The sequence below is a fragment of the Ascidiella aspersa genome, chromosome 5 (assembly GCF_963924565.1).
Source record: "Ascidiella aspersa chromosome 5, kaAscAspe10.2, whole genome shotgun sequence".
NCBI classification, from domain to species: domain Eukaryota; kingdom Metazoa; phylum Chordata; class Ascidiacea; order Phlebobranchia; family Ascidiidae; genus Ascidiella; species Ascidiella aspersa.
The window spans coordinates 6,302,186-6,317,010 of record NC_139451.1 but is presented as its reverse complement, the minus strand read 5'-3'; the positions used below and the strand labels follow the sequence as shown (position 1 = coordinate 6,317,010).

General features: G+C 36.0%; 1 protein-coding gene across 1 annotated transcript in view; it reads right to left on the bottom strand.

Moving 5' to 3' along the window:
* Positions 1-13,326, bottom strand: part of LOC146141632 (uncharacterized) — a 30,165-nt gene extending 16,839 nt beyond the window's left edge. Inside the window, exons 1-3 of the mRNA XM_083390215.1 lie at positions 13,140-13,326; positions 6,378-6,464; positions 5,691-5,885 (exon numbers count right to left, since the gene is read on the bottom strand). Of these exons, the coding sequence (XP_083246341.1) occupies positions 5,691-5,885; positions 6,378-6,464; positions 13,140-13,326 (469 nt within the window). The remainder of the gene's footprint in view (positions 1-5,690; positions 5,886-6,377; positions 6,465-13,139) is intronic.
* Between the last annotated feature and the right edge of the window lie 1,499 nt (positions 13,327-14,825).

Genomic DNA, 14,825 nt, shown 5'->3' with positions numbered 1-14,825 from the left:
TTGAATTTTTGTTGTTACTACCTCATTGCTGTTAAGTTATATTAATAACACCATATCCAATGTCAGGAAGTATAAGCATTCTTTATTTAATTCTAAAATTAGTGCACATAAATAAACCAGAGAATAATTGCATGCACAATATGGCCAGACCGATGGATGACAAAGATCTATGAGTCAGCTATCCCGTAAAGAGGAAATGAAATTGCAGTACAGTAAGCTATTTTGTTTGCAACAAAACGCAGAAAACAAGAAAAAAATATTGATTTTTCATTAAACCTTTTTTCATTTTTCGATAAAATTTTAAACTTTAGAGAAATCTTAAGTTGCTTTAAAACGCACAAACAGGAAAAACAATAAACATGAAAACAATATATAAGTTTATTTTAGCGTTGTATAAAAGTTACCATATATCTCTATGTATTGTAGGCCACAGCTGTATATTTGAGTTTTCGGGGCTTACAGTTTATACTAATGCACTACTTTTTTTTAAATGTGATATTTCATAAGATAAAATACCATAAATATACAATGATTGTGTGTTAAGCAAGATGGTATTGAGCAGGTTTGACTGAATGAAGACTAATTGCAGTTAAGGTGGTATAACCACCGAATGCTCTCAAATCCCGGAAGCAGTGCTGCAGAGTCGGTGAAAAAAAAAACGAGGCCGACTGTAGTCCAAAAATTTAAACGAAGTCTAACTACTAAGTCCGACCTAGGCCAAATGTGTGAGTCCGGCAAAGAGTCTATAGCCTGTATTTAACCCATTTACTTAACTAAACTAAAGTCAATATTTAGTAATCCACTTATAGTGATGTCATGTAACTCATCCATCCAGTATACGTGGTTGGAAAATTAACCATATGTGCTATTTCACCTTTACAATTTAATGTCCACGGCCATATTAGTTTCGAAAATTGATTAACATAGGAATATTACCTATGATTTGCTCAATATTAGAGCAATTTCTACCTTAAAGGTGAATTCTTGAAAAACTGTAGGCTAACAAAATTAAACTTCCCCACGATAATGATTTTATCGACTTCGAATCAGATAGCGATACTTTTAGTCTTAAATATTGGGTATCGGTATCGGAATTAAATGTCAAGTATCGAACGTCCCTACGAATTCTGGAGTTTCGAAATTTGTTATTGCGCATGCGCACGTCGGACTCGGGACTTAGGCAGTCTTACTCAAGTCGGACTCCAGCAAAATTACACGGCTGAATCACAATTTTGGCAAATTAAAATTACAATTTAGAATTACAGAATGAAAATGACTCAATTATATTAGAATTACAATTACATTTTGGAGCATAATGGTTGGAGGTTGCAGTAAGGCGTAATAAGAATATTAAAGCCCATACAGAAGTAGGTATCATTTTGAACGCTTCGAATAGCTCTTTATTCATTTTCAACATAAATACAATTACATTAAAAACTGTAATTAATTACATCTATTATAAAGTACAAAAGTCCTGAGTGAACTTCAGCAAAATTACACGACTGACAATTTAGGCAAATTACAATTAGGCTACAATTAGAAGTACATAATTACAATTACATTAAAAACTGTAATCAATTACATCTATTTACAATGTCAATTAGAATTACGTAAAATGAAAAAGCCTCAATATCATTAGAATTACAATCACATTAAAAATTGTAATAAATTATATCCATTACAATTACAAATTACCAAAGTTTTGATTCGACTTCAGCAAACTAACACGACTCCGTCGAGTCTCGAGTCAGACTCGAACTCCAAAGTCCTGATAGAAAGTGAATTAGTCAGAGGTTGGGTATTTGCAGACGACAGAAAGGAACGGCGTAGCTATTTGCATCGCCACTCGTGTAGTATCCATTTTGAGATGCAGGTCTTCCGGGACGTGTTTGTACAGTCAATACCACACCAGTGCTAGTAGTCATCGTTAATTCCGTGCGTATATGCGTGTAAACCGGTCCGCCAGTGGGGCTATAGACCGCTCCGTTCTAAATGTAAGTAATACAGTGGCTTTTAAAAAAAATTGTATTTTTTAAAACAAAAGTTTTGAGGAGTATGGTTGGAGATTTAGTTAAACGTAGTAAAAATATCAAAACCCATGTAGAAGTAGGTAATATTTCGGAATAACTATTTATTTGTTTATTTTTTATGTATAAATACTGCTGAGGCAATAAGCAGAAATAAAGGAAACAAGGATAAATTTACAGACTACACCGAGGTGGGCCTCTCCCTACAGTTTCAGATAGTATTTTTGTCATTTAGGCCTTATCCCGACAGATTTAGGTTTATTCGGACAATTTGTGTTCTTATTCTGGCGTGGATATTAATGTGTATTTGGCTTTATGATGTCGTTGGTCTTAATGCTACGCTAAAATATACTCTTCTACTTTAGATGTTTTTGCTTTGTAGACTTTTTGATGCATTAATATACATTGCTTTATACTTGATGCAGCACTATTTGGCATTATATATAGGGCCATATATATATATATATATATACTAACAAGCAGGGATTCTTAAAATGGGGTCCATGAACTAGTTGTGGGGGTCTTTGAAGGCCTAATTAAAAAATTAGTAAATATTTTGACGTAATCAATTAAAAATAGGTTTTGCACTGAATGTATTTAGACTTCATTTACCGTTTACATTTTTCTGCCTGAAATCATTTCTCAAGTCTATTTATATTGTGACGTCAATTTATGACGTCATTTGAATTTTTTTTCTTGCCTACCGTGATCCACGCGAAGCAAATTTGTGACATCAATTCATGACGTCATCTTAGAAATTTCCTTGTCTACCGTGGTCCGCGCGAAGCAAAAAAAAACAATTTTAGGGAACCCCGCTAAAATAAGTATAAGAACTACTTCTGCTTTAGATATTGTTCTTTGCAGGTTTTTTGATGCATTCTATACGTGGCTTTATATTTTTATGCCGAACTACTTGGCTTTGTATATATATGAAAATGTAGGCAATCGTCAAATACCTTATATCCCATTGCTAGCCACACATCCATCGCAGTGTTTGTTGGATCATTGCTGTAGAGATTCCACGTGTCTTGAATATATTTGTAAACAGCGTCATACATTTCCTTGCTTTCTATGACGACAAGCGAACCGTTGTAGAAAGCACAAAGATCCTGAGCCTTCGTCTTATAGAAGGTCCCTAGCTCTACAACACTCCGCGGCAACCAAAAGCAGGTTCCATTGAAAACCAGTCCCGGACACCGCTTTCGGTCTGTGGTAAAAACGACAGAAAACTGAAAAAAGAGGAAAAATTGTGGTAATTTTTCAATGGCGACATTGGCTAAATGTAGAACAGCGGTTCCGCGGACCAACTGGTTCCGTACAGCATTTTCAGATGGTCCGCAATGAGAATTTGTTTTTAAGTTTTGAAACATTAGGATTTAGCGAATCTTTTTAAACGTTAGTCTATGTTTTAAACATTATCTGTCATCTTTATGACATTATAACGCATCTATTGTGCTGTGCTGACCTGCTATCAGCGAATCGTTTGTATTAGTTCAGTGGTTCTCAACCTGGGGGGTCGCAACCCCCAAGGGGGTTGCAAAGGGCTGTCTGGGGGGGTCGCCATGTACAATTTCATTAAGGAAATAATCATAAGAATTAGGCAATATGAACTAACAGTTTAGTAGTGTAGAAGGAGCAAAATAACCGCCGGTCTAACATTTGTCTTTGTGCGGATTTTGCTGCAGTGAACCTGTCGCGTTTATGACGTCACCATTACACTTTCAATTAATAAATCAAGCCTAGCTTCAGTCAAACGATGTCTAATAAAAATGAATGGACGCTCAAACCAGGATTGCCAGATGGCCTAAAATTTGGAAACAAAAGCAATAAATTGTCCTAATTTAACTGCTGTGTCCGACGGTTTGCAATTCATTAGGACAGTAAGCTTTCTTTCCTAATTTGGCCGAATTTATTTGAAACATTGTGGGATGAAGTAAAACCACGGGCTCCCGATGCCTACAAACTTTGTTTATACCAACTTTAACAACATTAATTGAAAAATTGTTCGCGATTTTGATGCCTATTTCTGCAATAATTTTCTGCAGTACTAAATCGTCAGGTGTAGTACAGGGCGCTTTAGTTCCAAATTGAAATCTAGGCAAAGTAACATTAAGAGTTGTGCTAGGTTTACAATAGGTTACAGGTAAAGTATTTCTACTTTTCAGCGGTATCATAAAATTTTAAATAGCTTTTTCCAAAACATCCACAGAATACCGGTAATAAAATTTTGGTCTTGCCGTTTTGCCAAAGAGAAATATAATTTACAGACAGCTTTATTATTGCACTGCTGTTAACGACTAACCGTTTTGTAAATTTGTAAGGAATTTTGACTGCTCACCAAGAACAATTACCTCCATTGATTACCTTTAGTTTCGCACTAGGTTCATGCTAAATATTATTTGACTTAAAATGTCAATCTCTGGCAACCCTGACCCAAACCGTAAATTTAGCTTGTTGTGCATAGCACATTTTAGCCAAATTTTGATACAATCCTAAACTAGATTTTTTCCCTTTTGAATTTTGCCAATTTTAAAATGTGTTTTTAATTTAGTCAGATTTATTTTTCATACACTATAGTTGGGGGGGGCGCGCAATCGAAAACTCAAAGGGGGTCGCGAGAACAAAAAGGTAACCACTGTATTAGTTAGAAAGTTGTTACATTAGAAAGAACCGTGACTGCACTACTATAAGAAACATGGGTCAACTGATCCTTGAGTTTTTATGGGGCCGTGAAATATCAAAATAATTGCAACGGGTCAACAAGGCAAAAGTTTTGGAAACGCTGGTGTAGAGGATTGAGGCCGATACCCTAACCAAGTGGTAGTATGGAGTATAAATAAAGTGTTGTACTAACTTAAGTTCACCTAAGTCACTGTTTTCTTGACTTGGACTTCATTCATTGAGCCAAATGACTTGGGTTGAAGTTAAGTGTTCTTATTTAACGTTTTGTTGAATTATTAATCTCAATTGTTGCATGCAAAATATTCATATTGCTACTTGTTTTTTAGTTTTTTTAGTTGATTGCCCCTAATCGGACGAGGTTTCCAAGGTTTATCTTTTTATGTTGAAATCAGTGATTGATGTGACTTGGATTTGGCCGGGACTTAAATCATATTAAAATGACTTGTTTGTAACACTGATAGGGACTCGTCTGATTGTAGGGTGGTACGATACCGTATTGATTAACAAATTTAGGCCATAATTTGCAACCCAACGCAGGAATTCTAACTTAAAAGGTAGCAGTGGCGTAACCAGCCGAAAAATTGGAGGGAAAAGTTTGAACTTTTTTATTTGCCTTTTGCCATTGTATGTACTGCCGTGTCGTACACAAATAAGTATGCTAGCAAACCGTTTCGAGCAACAAGTAACTGAGTTTTAACATTATACTTAAAACTAATTGAATGAGCAAAAACAAAATAGTGCACCCAACGTGACAATCGCTACATCGTTTGTGACGTAACAGTGCATGACAATTGGAGGTGTGGCATGCCTGTGATCGACTCTTGTGGTACTGCTCATAAACGCTACAAAACAAATTATTAAGATAACAACATTTATAAATCTTTTTTTTGGGGGGTGCATGTTCCCTGAGCAACTTTTCCCCCCAGATATGGGGTATCGGGTATCTGAATATAATTCCAAGTCTCGGACATCACTCATTACCACTTAAAACGGCTTTCACTTTCTGTTCAATTGTTGAATTAAGCTCATGGGGCTGTCCTTGGGGTCCTGGGGGGCCAACCGGGCCTTGGGTGCCGGAAGGGCCAGTCATCCCGACTGCACCCTGGGGTCCGTCCATACCAGGAAGTCCAGGCGCCCCTTGGGGTCCAACTGGCCCTTGGGCAAGCGTTTTCCAAGCTAAAAAATAGTTTAGTTTTATTGTATGGACAAAATGCAAGCGCTATTTGAGTGTCTCTATTATTTCGTTATTCTAGTACTCCGATAAAGGGATGTCCGATAATATCGAATCGGAGCCGATACCCGATGTAAAGTGATAGTATCGTCACTCGTCCGATACTACGATGATATCGGTGCCGATCCGACGGTAATTTAGCATAGATATATTTTAGTCATGATTTGCTACATAATCGAACGTTTTCTACTTTAAAGGTATTCTTCCTTTTAATACTTTATTCTTTCACTTTTATGTTATTGACATCCAAAATGGCTTGTTAACAATAAAATAAAAATTAGATTAGAACTAGACTCAGAGCATAAAAGCAATTTACGAACTAGATTAGAAATAGTGGCATTTTGTTCTAATTTATTAAACTAGAAAACTAGAAATATCTAGTTGTCCAGGTCCGCTATAGGTTGTCATAACTCATAATCAACTTAACAACTACTTACATGTCTGACACGTTTTGCCAGTGGACGGGGGTGTACAGGAACAGTATAAGGTGTCCTTATTCTTTAATTGATCGCAGCTGTTTGCATCTGAATATAAAACAACATAAATGAATTACTTGGCGAATACTGTGCATGTCACACAAAAAGTTGCTGTACGTAAAAGTTGCCATAGCCACTAAAATGTTATTTTTAAAGGTACACAAGTGAAGCTTACTTTTAGCCATCAACTGTAAAAATTTGTACCACCCTATAACAAGCGATATTTAAAAAAATGTTTTTTATTTTGCTACAAGGTATAATAGAGTAAGGTCATGAGATGAACATAAAACCTTTCCATTGCGCCTACAGAATAAGACAGGTTATCCGATCTCCTTAACGCTGCTCTTTATGTTATTAAAGTATAAAAAAGTAGTACGCCAATGTATAAAGTATATGTTTAAGACGTGATAGTTCTGACACATACCTGTTCGGAAATCTTCTAACGCCAAAAGCAGAAGCAACACAATCCACATCGACGCCATGTTAAGGGTTACAATTAGTTTAGATTCTGACAATCTCCAACTATATGCAAGAAATTTTCTATTACTGCCTGCCATTCTTTAATGCTATTACGCCGTCTTAGTTTACGCATACTTCCTGTGTAAGCTGTCAGCTGTAAGATCCTTATTTAAACCAACCTACACCACGCAAGAGAAGGGGATTATTTAATGACGCATAAACCTTTACGATACAGGGAGGTCATGCTTGTCTTCGAGCAATGTCTTAAGCAAACAAGTCATTTCAAAATGACTTAAGAAGTCTTAGTCACGTCTTTTCGTCAAATAACAATGTCCAAGTCAACCATTTGTGAAATAACTTCAAAGTACAAGTCAAGTCATTTACAGCAAGTCGATTCCAAATCAAGTCCTTGTCTCATAAAATGAAATGCTAAACTATTAAAACCGGTAAACTGTACCGATTAGGGGCACTAACTCAACTAAAAGTCATAAATCATTACAATACTGTCAAGAGTTTCCGTTTTATAGCTTTTATCACCAAGACAGCATTGCCATGTAGATTCCCGTTATATAAAGTAACACAAAGCGACTGCTACTGCGTATGCTGCGATTAGACACCAGTGATCGGCGAACATTTTTTTGCTGCATAAGCAAAAGTCACAAAGTTATATTGACGTCATTAAGTTATATTGGAAAACAATTAATTTAAATAATGCCTGTTGTTCTCGTGCAAACTCGTGCGAAAATATGCTATTGAAATCCAGTCTAATCGTGCGTGTCGTGTTTAATTTGGCGAAACTTCATTAAGATTCAACTTTTGCTCAAAATAACGACTCAATAGTCTACTATAATTCAAGACAAATTGTACTTTATGGAGTTTGAAAGTCACACGGCACAACATGCCGTAGTATGCAACCCCTTAGGTTAAATTGATTTAAAACGGTATAAATATTGCGCGAAACACCTAACATTTTGTATGTAAATGGAAACTTGGGTAAGGGTCGAGTCCTGGTCTATAAGTCAACAATGGACTGAAATAACAACTTTTTGCAACACAAAATTTTAAAATGCATTACAATCAATGTGCGGCTATAACGCCCACAGTTTGCTGACACACAATAAGACCCACAAGGCAACAATATCTAAAGCAGAGATAATCTATAAATCATAGTCCATATAGTATTAAGACCAACAACATAATTAGGCCAAATACACAGTAATATTCAAGACATAATAAGATCTAAGTCGTCTGAATAAAACCGAAACCTGACGAAATAAGCCTAACTTCATCGGAATAAGGCTTAAAAGGCGAAAATAACGCCTGAAACTGTGGGGAGAGAGTATGTGACGATCGGAGGACATGGGTTTTCGTTTTGGTGTCGACGTTTGGACACACTAGTTTGACCAGCGCCTATAGGACTATGTAGAGGCACAGTAGTCCTTTTTGTCTTATTTTGAATTGTTTGTCATTCCTACGTTGAGGCTGTTTTTATTTTAGTCTAATGGCGGGAGTCGACCACTGGATTAAACAAATGGCGTAATTCAACCGTGATTGGTTGCAAGCTGTAGTGTACAGTGATGTTCCTGGGTTGTGATTGATTAGCGAAATACGCCTATAGGCCACTTCCTTCGCAACCTGTAAGATATATCGTACGTTTTAGAAATGACGCAATGCTGGCCGTCTATATGAGGGATTTTACGGGCACCAGACAGAACTCATCATGGTTGTGTGAAAAGAACCTTTCAGCCGGCCACAAAACAACCTGGTCGCTGTACAGGCTTAAATAGGCAATTTACTTTCCGTGTGTTTAAGAAATGATTTGAAATTCGCCACAGCATGACTTCACAATTCATTGCAACACTCCAGTTCATTCAAAAATGCTGCTAAATTTGTCCTGTGCTAGCATCTTTTTTGTGTGCCAAATCCCCATTCACGTCTCCTTCTAAATTAAACGTTTTGTCCATTTAAACAAGACAAACGTATTTTTGTTTGACTTGTTTGCTATGTTCTAACTAATCTATACGGTTAAAAATACTCCATTTATTGGAATGTTACCAATAAACGATAGTCTAGATCAGCGTGGTCCAACTTCTTTTCATCGCGGGCCAAAAACAATTTTGTTTTTATCTTTCGGGCCAATGTTTTTAAATAGCGATTATTAGGCTTAAATTATATTTATACTTAGCCTATGGCATATATACTCTAACTTTATGAAATGTACACCTACGTTCAGCTACGGTAGGTATGAAATAATTTCAATACCAATAATTTAAATAATTTCAACACCAATAATGCCACATAATTTATTGATCAATGGGACGTCTGAGGTAGATATTCTATTTTTGAACAAAGTGGTATTGTTATGCACCACAAAGGATCATTCACAATTGTTTTCGTCAATTACAATAACAAAGAAACAAAAATTAAAATGAAATTGCTAGATTGAAGCAAAGCTGACTATCAGTTCGCGGGCCAAAAAAGCGGAACTCCTGCAGTTGGACCACACTAATCTAGATTACCCCCTAACATGTAAAATTAACCCGTACGATGCATACCAGCAATCAACGGACGAAGAGCTATGAAGCGGTGTTTTTTAACTAGTTTTTGTACTTTGAAGTAACTAGTCTCAATAAAAGTATTTTAATTTCCCGAAGTCGTGTGTGCGTCATTTGCTAGAGAGCAAATTAGTACAGTGTTTGTGTAAAAAAATACCTATTCCATTTACTCAAGACTCTTTGCATGCAAACTAGAATGTCCATTAACTATATTACATTATTTTTGAACACAAAATGACGGTACCGCGAAATCGATCATGCTTTTTCGCGCGAATCGATAATGTTTTTGCAATATTGCTGCTGTTGCTGTGTGTTATCACATCTTTTGAAACACGATAACGCAAAGTTTAATTCTTGCGCTTACATTTTTATTTGCGCTGACATCGCAGCCGTACAACTCTGGAGTAAATGCCACTCTGGAGTGAATGCCAACACGTTTGTCAAAATCATCTCGTGCACAAGCAATTTATTAGGTGTCCAAAGCTAAAATCCTCCTAAATTTACAGTTTAGCGCCAATTAAACCGAATTTTTACGCGTTTTCGCGACCGACGACAAACGTCACTATTTTCAAGTTGTCTCAGTAATATTTAATTAAAAAGGCCGAAGTGCTTTTCGTAGAGAGGGGGGGGGGGGGGGGCGCAAGGCATGGGAAAATTACCAAGGGGACACGGCTGAAAAAGATTAGGAACCACTTGTGTATGTCATCAGGTGGTTCTCAGCAGACGCTTTCTTTAAATTTACAACAATAAAGCAAAATATAAGCTATACATTTTAATGCTAAAAAGGAAAACTCTGTTTACTGAAAACTCCGCAGCCCTGTTCACGGCCTTACCTCTTTGTGTATTACCGCCACAGTACAATGAAATACGATTTGGAGAATATTTGAAAAAATCGTATTTGGAGAATTTTGCTATTTGCACCTGTTTCGTATGTTACTCCAATCCAACATATCAACACACAATTTTAAGTTGTGTAGGCCTGGTGTTGATATGTTGGATTGGAGTTGCCACCAGATTTCGCATCTAAATTTTCGGCGGTAAAATATGTTGTTTCTTAAGAGCATTAAGTAATTTTACTAAAGAGAAGCCTCTTTTCAAAATGCAAGTCGCACGCGCCCAGTTTTGGATGAGCCACTTCGCACAATGAAAGTCTCGCGCGCGGTACAATAAAGCGCAGCAGGCGGTGAGTCGCCTTGTCACTTCACAAGCTGGACAAAGCAAGCAAATATGAACGAACTCTGTATGAAAGTTTTTCTGCTGCTAGATGGCAGTCGTTAGCTACAGAGAGCTAAAACGCAATATTTCAGGTTTTTGCCCCCCAATGAAAGGCCCCTGGGCGTACAGCCTCATAAACTTCTACAAAGCACCTACATACAACTCTACGCCATGTCTGAAAATTTGAAGGTTCTACGATGTATACTTTTTCTATAAAGCTTCGGACAAAAATCGGTCTGAAACATGCAAATATAATCATTATCTTTAAATGGTTAACGCCTAGTATATACGCTGCATGCTCTATTGTTTCTGCAAGCAAAAACAGATATGGGCCGAAAATTTCCCCACTTAATTTACGGCTTAGATGCGAAAGTGGTTCAAATATGGCGTAGTATTTGGAGAATGATCGAAACATATATTTAATAAATAGAATTTACGCAAATAATGCGTACGGCCGTATTATTAAATTTCGGCCAGCTAACATGTTTAAAAAAAAATATTATTATTATCTTTAAATGATTTAACGCCTATTGTTTGCTATGCTTTTTCAATTTTACTCGGTAATTTTTACCATGGTTTGGTCCGCGCAACCACTGTTAAAATAGACTTAAATCTGTTGGTTCGAGCAATATGCAAAACACGTTTATGTGCCTAATAAGTCACATTTTAAATCGAAAATTTGCGATTTTAAACTAAATAAACACAGTGTTCTTAAAGATTTATTTTTGTATGAAGCCATGTTATGACGTAGCTTTGTAACTCGTTGCTAAAAATGTATAAAACTTTAGCATTTTGTTGTTGCGGCTTCGAGTAATTATATTTGTTTAGGCCTGGTGTTGATATGTTTAAATGGAGCAACAATTACAATAGGTGCTAACAGAGAGGTAATTCGCATTTAAATTTGCGCCGACAAAATATGTTGTGTTGTAACAGCAATAAGCTGTTATACTAAGAGAAGCCTCTTTCTCACGCTCGGCTTATTACCCCAGTGACAATAAAATACGCAGCGTGGTGCCAAGTCGTTTCGCGAACTTAACAAATCAAGCGAATATTGACGAATTCTGTATTGAAGTTTTTCAGCCGCTAGATGGGAGTCGATAGCCACAGCGAACTGAAACGATGACGTCACATATTGTTGTTTGTCCCTACGTCATGTCTGAAAATTTTAGAATTCTACCATGTACACGTTTTCCTTAAAGCCTCGGACAAAAATCGTGTCCCCAAAATAAACTTTCGGCCCATATAATAAGAATATCAAAGCTCATACAGAAGTAGGTAGCATTTTGTGACATTGAAAATATCTCTTTAAATCAATTAAAAAGTGGGTTCTTCTAGCAAATATTTATTCTGTGCCGACGTTTCGATTACCTATACAAGTAATCTTCTTCAGGGCAAATTAACTTGTAACCTTGCAGAAAGATATATATACAGTGAGTAAAACGACTAACAGAACTTAATGAAGATTTTAACCGTTAACTATTTTAACGATAATAAATACTCAGAGGTTAAGTGGGTTAAAAAAGCAGAATTTTCTATTTAAACTATCGACATTTGTACTTTAAATAAGTGTTTAACGCTCGTTCAATATTTACATTTACTTTATTATCAAATTTTCGTTGAATTCACAAAATCATTTCTCACATTCCATACAATAAATAGTTTGTTTTGTTCTTTTTTGTTGTCTCAATGTTTATTAGTTTGAAAAGATTCAGAAGTAAAATAAAATATGCATTTGAAAGAAATCGTTAGAGCGATTTTTACTAGTTTTGTTTTCCTATGGTTTCTTTAGAGTGAACTTTTTTGTGTCTACTTAGACTTCCTGCCTTGCCAAAACACTTTTCACATTCTGTACATTTGTAGGGCTTTTCTCCAGTGTGAATTCTTTCATGATATATAAGACTTCCTGCATGGCTAAAACATTTTAGGCAATATTTGCATTCATAAGGTTTTTCTCCAGTATGAACTCTTGCATGATTTTTAAGACCTCCAACATGACTAAAACACTTCTCACAAACTTTGCATTCGTAAGGTTTTTCCCCAGTGTGAATTATTTCATGATCTTTAAGATGTGCTGCCTGAATAAAAAATTTTCCACAATCTTTGCATTCGTAAGGTTTTTCCCCAGTATGAATTCTATTATGATTTTTAAGGCCTTCAATATGACTAAATCGCTTTTCACAAACTTTGCATTCGTAAGGTTTTTCCCCAGTGTGAATTAGTTCGTGTCGTTTACGGTTGTCTGCTCGATTGAAGCATTTATCGCAATAAGCACATTTAAAAGGCTTTTCTCCAGTGTGAATTCTCATGTGAATTCCTACTGCGGTTATTGTTCCAAAGAGTTTCTTGCAAACTTGGCATTTGTGTTTCTTGAAGTGAAATGTGGACAAATGTATATTAAGCTTATGAGGCTTTTTAAACAACTTTTCGCAAATCTTGCATCGAAACGCCATTTTTTCATTTGTATTTTTGTTCTTCTTTGTTGGATTATCCTTACTTATATCCTTCTTAGAAATATCCATTTGATCCAAGTCACTTTGTTCTTCACAATCGGAATCTTCACTTACTGGTTGATGTTCTTGTGATGACCAATCTGTAATCGTGGCAACAGAGTCATCAGAAAATCCATCATCGCTCCCTTTTGTCAGTTCCATCGTAACAAAATTGCTTTGCTGGTTTGACATGTTTTAGTTTTACTTCTGAAAAGTATGAAGTAGCTAACTAATAATACGAAGCACTGTATACCCACGACCTTTTGGCAATGATCTTTGATATTTATTGTTGCAACTAAGTTAAATTCGCCTTTTTTTACGTGTCTTAAATTTTATATACATCTTAAGCGCAAATGTGTCACCAGACTTTTATTGTTATGTTGCACAATTAACAGAAAAACGTTTATCGTTTACCAGAATCTTTCAATAGCGATTTGCTTTCTATTTTCAACCACATTCTTAGTTTATCTGTAACTTACAAAATACCAACGCAACAACACTAGAGATAGGCCGATATTTGGCTTCTACCGATATATCGGTATCGGTAAATGTAGGCCGATATTTTAGTACAAAAATATGATCTAATTTTTCCTGAACAACAAACAACTTACCTATTTTTTTTGAAAAATTTGGGTTTTATCATTACGCCAAGGTAATATGCAAAATAATAGTTGAATAATAATTTATAATCATTAAGGGCATATAAACTAAAACGTTATTTGGATTTTATTTTAAATTAGTTTAAGTCGTAAACATTTTCCAGCTCTATAAAAAATCGATATCGGCTATCGGTCCCAAAAAGTGATATCGGCCGATCTCTAAATAACACAAAGGAAAGATCGACACCAAATATCGAAACGAGACTAACAGCGTTCTCGTAACTTCATGATAATTACAATATTAAACAAATGCTTTCAAATATTTTATCGAGTTTATATATCGCCCCTTAAACAAAAAGATGTTAGGTAAGTCCTTTCTTAACTAATGTGTAAAGTTGCAAAATTAGTTAAAAATCCCAACTAGCGTTAAACACAGCGTTTGGTGTTTTGACTTTGACATTCGAGAAGTCTACTAAAAGGCTCTAACGTCCTATCAGTAATTGGAACTGCCGCCTAGATGTGGTTCGTATATAGATGGCTGTCATATGCACACTAAAATATAAGCAATGCTAACACTTTTATCGCACATTGCCACTGCACGCCTTACAGTACTACAACTATGCACATTGCACGGCTTGCCCTGTTGATATACAAAGCTTGGAACTGTTACCTTGCTGTGTATAAGGTGCTATGTGCACACTAAAGTATACTTGTGTTTAACCTTATAATTCAAAATCTTAAGCAACGCTTTTATCGCACATTGCTACTTTATGTGCTACTGCCCGCATTAAAGATGTGTGACTATGCACATTGCACAGCTTGTCTGAAACCAATAACTTCCGTTTCCGCACCCCCGAAATGCGTGGATGATTTTATAAAGCGCAAAGCTGGTTTCACATACAAACAGGGTTAGCGTAATTTATTTATTGTTGTTATTAAATACTTATTAACAGTCACGCAGTTATATTCAGCAGGACCGGATTAAGGGTGTAGGCCTAAGGGCTGTTTACTAGAGAAGGGCCTAATTTGGTAAACAACGCTCAAAGTAATAAAAATACTGTCACGAAAAATTGAGATTATTTACTTCAAAAT